Here is a 9,637-nt window from a genome sequence, read left to right on the forward strand (position 1 = left end):
CTTCTAATTTTTTTTATGGATGGTATTTTGTGACTGTATTTCATTTGGAACTCTATTCTGAGTTAGTTTTAACAATTTGGCGATGTTACAAGCATTGTATTAGTAGTTATCGGAACAAGGAATTAATTACGTTGCAGATTTCTGTTAAAAGGTCTACGGAAGTTTACGGAAGATATAGTGCCGATTGAAAAACTTATTGCTGTTCCGGAGTCCTAAGATCAAGGGCTATACGATGGCATTTTATTTGACTGAAATCCGTCCAGTAAAAAATTAATTATTTTTCTGTTGACAATGGTTTTGTTGCAGCGACATCTTTCAGTGAAAGAGTGAATCGTTCTCTATCAGTAGAGTTTGGATTGAATAGAGAAAAGAGAACTGACGCCGTAATCCCTCTCCTGAAGGTATGTTAAGATGAAGAAGGGCACGGACAAGAATTTTTCTGCTGCTCAGAGTTTGCGCAGCGATTTCTTAAATGTTTTTGTACTAGAAATGTATTCAATCGCACGAGCAAGCAAGACTCAGTTGAAGAAAAGAAAACATTTTCATGCGATGCGATAACTTGGTCTACGAATTACGACAGGGTTCATAGATCCTGTGTGCATGGCAGTCCATCATACCGTTGCTTAAGACATATGCCGATATTATAATCACATTACCTGAAACGACTTTCCTTATTTAGAACTCTAGACGGTTCGAATTAGAGAGATAGTAAGCATATATCTGAGCCGTCACACTTTGTCCAAAATCCAAAGTTGGTCAGCACGAAAGTATTTGAGCCGAATTAGAATTGAAATTTAATTCTTCATTCTTCACCAGCTCCTTCATTTTGACAAAAATGAGTAACACAATACGTAAAGACTAGGCCTACCGTCGTTGGGATCTTTTTAGGGTTGAAACATTTCGGATTGTATAGTGTGATAATGTGGCATAGGTTTCAAACGGGAGCTTTTAAAGCAAAGACGGTTGAAAAGACTGTAATGAAATACACATTGGGTCCTCTGGTCGGGTAGTAACAGATTGTGGAATTTGTTCAATCTTTGCCCGCATTTTATTACGTTTTAGTGCAGCAGTACCGACAAGTCGATCTGTATATACACTAAATTTCATATGAGTGTGTGTAACTCAGTCCCTAAAAGCATGACTTGTATATAGTGTATGCATCTACACAATTCACGAACTGTAATCCGACAAAATGTTTTTGTGGCATCCAGGGCCTGACTGGCTATCAAAAGGCCCTCCTGTGAAATGTAAGGGAAGGTATCTAAAGTGAAGAAAAGACGACAAAAAGCTCAATTGAAAGGCGACAATATAGCAAATTCAATAAAATTACTAAAGGCGCACTTGGCCTGCATATGTAAACCGATTATAGCATTCAACGACAACGGAATTTAAAATTTGGCTACCCATACTGTGCAATCAGACATTACCCGACGGTCGACTGACTATTTGACCACTCAAAATTTCAAAGATCAATTTCACGGCTACTATGAGCCACTTCACTATATTGTTCGAGCGGCCGTTGGATTGTCAGTCCGACCTTGTAGTGTTGTTGGTAAATACATGATGTGCTTTCGATAATATTTAACACAAGGGAATAAAATCTAAAACTTCATGCAGAACCGAACTGGTCACAGTGGGCGGTCGAGCTCTGCCCAATCGACCGTAGCGTTTTTATATCGAACCGGCAACATTTGTCAATTCACCTATGGAATTATTTAGTAAAATGTTTCTAAAGATGAAAATGGATAAAAATGCAGCAAAAAATGAACAAATTCGATACGCACTCCGAGGCGCACTCGAACAATTCGAATGTTTTTTTTTTTGTTAAATGAAAAAGTTTTGAGAATTTTAAGATTAGTTCTTTATATCCATTGGTAACTTTGTCAGCACACTTTTTATCTTAATCTGATTAGTATACAATGCACATGATACAGGTGCATCATCATAGACAAATTTGTTTATCGAATTTAAAAAACAACAAAAAAATATCCTTTTGCACATCCACCATTCGAATATACGTAAAATAAAAAAAAATCTAAAAAAATAAATCAACCGGAACAAGAGACACTACTGATCGCGGCCCACTTAATCCATCTGTCCTCTAAAAAAAAAAATTCTTTCGTTCTGCTGTCTCACATCGCGCGTACAAAATAAATAAAAAAGAAAAGAAAAAAAAATCACCGAAACAAACAACTCTTTCACCTTTCAACTGTCCCGTCTCGATTTGATCTAACTGCGTCTTAGATTTAGCGTCCCACAATGCACTAAACTCAACTGGCAAATTGTTCACATAATTCTCCCCCACTCACTCACATTGAACGACGACTCGCTACGGTTTCTACCCAGTAGTTTTGATGCTATAGCGAACCGGCCGGAAAACTCGTTGAGCTATTACTATGCGCCAGGCTAATCATTGAACCGGATAAACTGCCCTCTTCATCCGGATACGTTTCTCTGGATGCTTCAGCTAACGCCAATGCGCTGAAGAAAATTGGAAGAAAAACGTTCTTGAACAATTCCGAACCGACCATATCCACCACCAACCACTTACCTGAAACCCTTTCGAATCGACTCCTCATCGAAGGCTTCAATTTCGGCCGTATGTTTGTCGTGAAGGATACGAACACGTTCCGCTCGCTCACTATCGAACTGTTGGAATTCGGCTTCCATCTGTTGACACAATCAGTTGATTGGAAATTGCGGAAACATCACAACGCATTCAACGCTTACCTTACTCTCCAGCAATGCACGGCGCACACTGACACGCTCTTCGAGCTCTTTCCGTTCGCGTTCACGCTGAGTCTGCGATTGCATTCGGTTCTTCTTCTGGTACGCCATCAAAACGTCCATTTCGTATTGGAGACGATTTTTCAATTTCTGGCATTCGAATTCCTGGCTTTCATCTAGGTGTAGACTCTGCTTTTGCAACATATCCGCGATACTTTGTTCGTACTGTTGGTCAAGCAAATGGGAGTATTAGATTCAAATGTCGTGCCATTGTGAGCTTAACAGCTCGTCGATTCTTACCTGATCACCCAATAAAGTCAATTTCCTCACTTTCTCTTCTTTCAGCTTCTGTATCACAGCTTTTCGTTCCTCCTTAGGCGTATTCTGCAATAGTTGCGACTTTAGCGCCTTGTACTGTCTCGTCTGGGTTTCACACGTCTCACGAAATTGCTTTCGGATTTGCAGTTCTTTTTGCTGCGATGGGACAAAGAAATTTACGAATTTTATCAATGGAATCAGGGGCAACGACCAACAATGTCCGTTACCTTTAAACTTTTTGGTTGCTGTTTTAATTCTAACGCATGCTTTCGCAGCAATTCCTTCTCCGATCGATCCATGTACTCCTTTTGATTTAAGAGCTCGGTCGAATGTTGTTTCGTTATCTGCTCTTCGCGCAAATTGTGAACACTTTTCTGCTGTTTGTATTCGAGTTCTTGAGTCTTTTCGTGGTGCTTGAGCAGCATGCTGTGAGCGTTTTCCAGTTGCTGTTGTTTCTTACTCAATTCCTGCAAAAGAAATTTTTTCGCTTAGATTGTGACAATCAAATAAGGAGTTGAGGAGTAGGGCAAGTCAATTCGTCGTGGTGCCATCAAAAAATCTCATTTCGACTTACATCGCGTAACAGTTGATTCTCCATATCATGTAACGTCAGCATTTTCCTCTTCTTGAACTTCCTCATCTCCACTTCAATGTAGTTCTTTTGATTCCTCAGCAATCGTTGTTCTTCCTCTTGTTCAGCCGCTTTTAAATGTTCCTTTTGCGACTGCAGCGTCGCATCCCGTTCACGTTTTGGTGTATTCTCGTCCATAGACAATTCCCGTTTCCATCGGTCTTTATTCGCTTTGTATTCCTTTTTACGCCTCGCCTCGAACGCCTTTCGGTCCAGGTCTTGCTTCAACGAAATCTCCTTGAACAATTTCTTCTCATTGTTGTTGTTCGTCTTCATTCGCCGTTCGATCTCCTGCTGATGCTTCACGGACAGCCGTTCCAATTCCCTGGTGAAATTGTGTAACAGCAAATCGTACTCCTTGTCCAGTGCCGTTTTATGGTTTTCCATTTCGCCTTTGCATCGCTCCTCCAATTTGATCAGTGACGCTTGATGTTCCCGTCGCATCCGCTTGTAGCCGGACATTTGTTCGTGCATTTCCTCTTGCATGTGCTCCTTCTGCTGTTTCGTAACAATGCTGGTCGTGCGAATTGTTGCGAAATTATTGGCACCATGTTCGGACACAGCATTCGCCATCGCTTGTTGGGAAACATTCGAATGATTGTGATGGTAATGGGAGGTGGATTGCATTTGGTTTGATGAATTTGGTACAGAGTGATTGTTCAGATGCATACCGGGCGGTGGCAGGACTGGATTTCGATGTCGTGATGAGTTGCGTGCGATGACGCCTTGATGTTGCTGATTAATTCCCGGTGGTATTGAGTTGCTCGATGAACTCTGTAATGAATTTGGAAGAAAGTTAGAGCGAGTGCGTGGCGCATAAAGAATGACAAAGCCAAACCTGACTACTCGCAGCCGATATGCCAACGGAATGCAACGAATGTTCAGAGTTAATACTATTGCTCTTGCTGCTATCTCCTCCAGCATGTTCATCCATTGTGTCTTCGGAATCGCCGACAGTACTCTCCACTTCACATGAGTCTACCATCAAAATCTTTTTCATTTTGCGATAGTTGATGTTGTCCAAATCTCGTACGGCAGCTTTTGTACTGAAATTGTCCGAGAGAAAATCGAATTGAACGACCGCTTGTACTGCTAGCAGCATTCGAAAAACCTTACCGTGCGATCAATTCAATTAGTACATTTGACGAACGTTGCCGTGTGACCAGGTGGTGCGACAACAAACGGGTTGAGTTCGGTCGATCGTTTGGTGACTTCTTTAGGCAGGCTTCAACAAAATTACGAAATATGTCTGACCATTCTTGCGACTGCAACCAAACAACAAAAGAAAAGTTTGGTTATTCGTTCGTGGGTCAACTTTGGCTCAAAATCAATTCACCTGTAACGATGGTGCATCGTTCTGGGCAATGTGATATAAGGCAGACATTGCGTTCATGTTGAAATATGGCGGTTTTCGTTCTGCCAATTCTATACACGTAATTCCTAGCGACCAGACGTCCACCTTTCCATCATACTGGCCTTCGTCCATAGCCAAAATTACTTCCGGTGCCATCCAGTAGGGCTAGAAAATGTCAAATGTCAGTCGTATGTCCCCGGAAACGGATTTGTTTTCTTCTTCGTTAAACTCACCGTTCCAACAAAACTATTTGCTGGACATTTAATAGCTGCACTACCAAAATCTGCCAACTTGACAACGCCCTGCTCCGTCAGCAATATATTACCAGCCTTAATATCACGATGAATCCTACCCAAACTATGCAAATAGCTCAGTCCATGTAGCACTCCATCACAAATGGCAGCTATTTCCTCTTCGCGTAACGGCTTCTTATGCACTTCGATGATATCCGAAGCGGATCCAACACAGTATTCCATTACCAGCCATGCGGTACTGTCTTTCAAATAGCATCCCTTGTACTCGATCGTGTTCGGGTGCTGCAGTTGCCGCAGGAAACGAATTTCTTTCAAAATGTCCTGCCACTTTTCCAGACTCTGTTTGCCCATGTACGACATCTTCTTAATGGCCACAATTTCTTTGGTGAGATTGCATCGCGCATAGTAAACGGCACCGAACGAACCGTGACCGATTTCACGCAAATCATCGAATATTTTCTCCGGATCATGTTTGTTGAACAGATCCGCAATTTCCGGATCTTTCAGACTGCCCGGTCGTATCGACGGCATTTTGTTGAAGTTGGCAATTTTGACGAGATTTATCGACCAAACTTACAAGGATATAAGCGGAACTAATTCCGCGTCGGTGTATCGGATGATTGGCGTTCGCTGTGTTTAGGTAATCGTCGTCGCTGTATTTCGATATTTTGCTAAGGCATTCTTCTTGGCGACAATTTTGAAGGATGAGATGAGCCCTGTGGAAAGAAATGGATATGATAAACTAGGTGTGAGTGGTCAGAAAGATAGTTCAGTCAATTGTAACTAAAGAAATTTTTTGCATCAGAATCTGGCACCTATTACCATCTGGCACAGTACTAAATAAATCTCAGAATAAAGGTGGTGTGCCACTAAGAGAGATTCATTTATTCATAATCTTGAATCATCAATGGGGAAGCCCGATTTGAATCAGGTCAAATTATACGATTGGTTTTTGGAACGACAAATGTTTCCCTAACATCAGCGTGTATAAGCCATTTACACATTTTGTACGATTTTACGTACAATCTTACACCAACACATCTAAGGGTACGCTGTGAATTTCCCACTTAATTTAGTTGACAGACACAAGCTACCAAAGGTTTCGTATTTCATGTTGGGAACTATTATTTTACGTAATTTTGTTCGAAATTACCTCTATTGGTATAATTACTCTTAAGTATAGAGCGTGAATCAACCTGAACTTTACGTAAATGTGACCAGTAACCTGTATTTACCATACATGTAGTAAGAGATATCAGGTTCAGGTTGAACTTGAGCACAAAGACTATTTCTGGTAATTTGTCCATTGTTTCTTGAATTTAGCCGCATTTTCAAAGACTTTTTAAGACTAATGATGATCGGTCCATCTTTTGGTTTAACAACTTCAACAAATATAGATACAATGCACATCGATCCACATTGATCCATAGAAGAATCAAAACACTGTCGTCACCACATGTATGACTTATGAAGGTTTGAAAAAACTTTCCTAAGTTCACATCGTATGAGACACAAAAGTCTAAACGAGACTTTTCCATATTTTCCCTAACTATTCCAAAAAATATTTGTAAAGTTTGTAAACCTGAACCTTATGTAAATCAGGTGATCACGACTCTAAAGTAATTTACAATATGCTTAAGTGTGTTCACGCACTTATGCTGTTGATCTCTCCGACATTTCGTTTTTAACAATTGAAAAGAGACGGAGTTTTTATTGGTTTAAACCAACTGTCCAGAAAACGGAGTGCTAAACGGTAAAGTGTGATTACAGCTAAAGTAGCAGGTTACTTTTATTCTGGGACTTGAAAACCACCTAAACAGTTTTTTGACAGAACCTAATCTAACCGAGCTCTAAATGTTTCGAGACACGAATTTCGTGTCTTGGTTTATTCCACTTCATCCGGATATACTCAACACATTGCACAATTTATCACACGAAATGTGACAGACAATTTGCGGTAAAATAACTCAAGATTGTAGAGAATTAAGTTGAATTCACAGTCATCCGTTTTCCAGCCGTTTACTTGACAGTTCGAATCAAAACAATGCAAAAGTTTAGATGACTTTTGAAACGTCACGTAAGCGAAGAGCTAAACGGAGGCAAAACGGACGACTGTGAATTCAAGTTTAAAGTATAGTTTCCACTTAAAAAGAGCACTCCGTTTAGCCTCCGTTTACATGACAGTTGTAAAATAGAACAAAGGAACTGTAACGTAAACGGAGTAAAAAATTGAAATAAATTCAATTTCCACTCCGTTTGCGTGACAGTTCTTTTGTTCAATTTTACAACTGTCTTTGCATTTTTGGTATGCTTCAAATTTTGATGACATTCGATAATCGAATTTCGATTTAATTCGACGTTACAAGCAATACATTCAATATAATAGGAAGAACATGGTTGAATGAAACCAGACGAACTTTTTTGAAATTGAGACAAGAATTCGTTTGATGTAAAGCCACGATCAAGTTTCATCAGAAGAATTCGGAAGATTTTTTTTTTGTTATAATCAATAAACGGGACGAATAATTCTCGCAAAAAGATTGAGATTTGATATTTACGTTTAAATTATTGCGGACGGTGCTGATAAAACTAATCTGTCGCAGTGGTTCGTGTGCACCTAGTACCAACAATTCGGAAGAATGTGTGACCGATATGGTGCTAAGTGATAATTAACGCGTGTTTCTTAAAATAGATGACAAACCAAGGACCTGTGAATTCTTTTGTACCGGACATGAATGAATTTCTTCACAACTAAGTTCAATGTAAATTCGAAACACATATTCCATGTCTAACGAATCTGCGACTATTTTTGACGAGCTCATAACGTTTAGGGATCGTTCACCTTTAACACCTGCAGTTGCAGACCAAATCGACGAATAGTTAAGAAAATTAACATAAAAATTTAACGAAATTTCAAATAGTCCGAAAATATGTCGATCTAAGTTTAGTCACCCTCCTCAATCTGCTGAAATTACAGTAAAATATGGCTATCAAACGCGTTAAACGCATAAAAAGCAAATACTTCATTTACGCATCGGACGGGATTTGCACACAAATATTATGGCTTTCCATCCCTTAAATACGCACACCCATATCTTTGAAATGCTTTGTTGTCTCCCATGTATTACCGATTTCCGAAAATGTCTCGTATTTGAGAGTTTTTCTCAACGTAAATTCCATTAAAAATTCAAGCAAAGACCCACAAAACACCCCTGCCGTCAACGCAATTCGCATTCGAATCGGTTAAATAATTGATTTTTTTTTGTCAAATATTTTGTAAACAAAAATTTATTCTCAAATATGTAAGAGATTCTTCAAGACGTGACGCATGATTGGCTATTGTATGTATTACGAATATATAATATTCAGTATGTGGTTCGGTGAGGCGATTACATCGAAAAGGATTAAGATAAAAAATTGATGACAAGCCCATATGCCCAATTTGGAATTACATTCCAATAAACGCGCAATTCTTTGGGATCGGACGATCGACTTGATTACGGGCTAAGAAAATATTCATTAACAATCCTACAGACCTCATTTTCAACCGAATTCTAATCATCTGTGTTAATGTGTATGTGTGCAACTTCCATTCATTTTTTGGATAAAATTCTCACCGTGTACTACAACATCTGAAGTTAATTCGATTCACAGATCGTATACGGTTTAAATTACTAAGTCCATCACGTCAAATCATTTATTTAACATAAAAACATCCAAATATTACCCCAGATATTACCTTCAAAATGGCGATTGAATACTCCAACAGCAGCAACTCTGCTCTTCTGATATATAGATGGGTACACGACAAAAAAAAAACCAAAGGAAAATCACTTTGCACCCGATATATGTGCTGTGTTTCACAATTCTACCAAGTTAATTTACACATTCATTTGATCACACTGTGATTTATGCACATTTCATTCAATGATTACGATAGACCATTACATTTTTTTTGCGATTTTGCACATTTAATAGGCGTTTACTGGACAAAATTTAACAGAATTGACTTTTTATGATTTTTTTTGTTTTTTCTTCACACGACAGTCCCTTTCGGAGTATTCGGACTTAATGTGACATACCGACATGATTGGAAAAGAAAGAGCGGCATGTGTTACAATGCAACGTCAGAATCGAACAAAAATTCGACTTTCTCAACCATCACTCGATGTTAATAAGCTCGCTCCAATAGGTATCTTCAACGCACTGCTCCTAGCATGAACATAAGAAATATTTGGAGGCTGATGAAGTCACAGTAGGCACTGCGTTTCTTTCGTAAAGATATATGACTAGTTTTCGTTGTATGAGTTAAAACACACAATACAATCAATCTTAAGCGGTAGCTCTCATCAC

General features: G+C 39.2%; 1 protein-coding gene across 1 annotated transcript; it reads right to left on the bottom strand.

Annotated features, from left to right (window-relative positions):
• Window positions 1–1,837: 1,837 nt before the first annotated feature.
• LOC119078057 (serine/threonine-protein kinase Tao) lies at window positions 1,838–9,350 on the bottom strand. Its single transcript, XM_037185484.1, has 11 exons — window positions 9,024–9,350; window positions 5,264–6,000; window positions 5,013–5,195; window positions 4,793–4,941; window positions 4,515–4,722; window positions 3,620–4,450; window positions 3,273–3,512; window positions 3,028–3,201; window positions 2,731–2,952; window positions 2,552–2,670; window positions 1,838–2,481 (listed from the first exon to the last, which is right to left on the bottom strand). The coding sequence occupies exons 2-11, from the start codon at window positions 5,813–5,815 to the stop codon at window positions 2,358–2,360; spliced, it is 2,802 nt and encodes a 933-aa protein (XP_037041379.1). The 5' UTR covers window positions 5,816–6,000; window positions 9,024–9,350; the 3' UTR covers window positions 1,838–2,357.
• Window positions 9,351–9,637: the final 287 nt, after the last annotated feature.

Source organism: Bradysia coprophila, unplaced genomic scaffold (assembly GCF_014529535.1).
Source record: "Bradysia coprophila strain Holo2 unplaced genomic scaffold, BU_Bcop_v1 contig_24, whole genome shotgun sequence".
Classification (NCBI taxonomy): domain Eukaryota; kingdom Metazoa; phylum Arthropoda; class Insecta; order Diptera; family Sciaridae; genus Bradysia; species Bradysia coprophila.

Excerpts from the sequence above, each read along its gene's own strand:
- LOC119078057 (XM_037185484.1), bottom strand. The coding sequence starts at position 5,815 with ATGCCGTCGATACGACCGGGCAGTCTGAAAGATCCGGAAATTGCGGAT. Across the intron at positions 3,202-3,272 it reads AGCAACCAAAAAGTTTAAAG|CAAAAAGAACTGCAAATCCG; the intron begins GTAACGGACATT and ends GTCCCATCGCAG. Across the intron at positions 2,953-3,027 it reads TGACTTTATTGGGTGATCAG|TACGAACAAAGTATCGCGGA; the intron begins GTAAGAATCGAC and ends CTTGACCAACAG.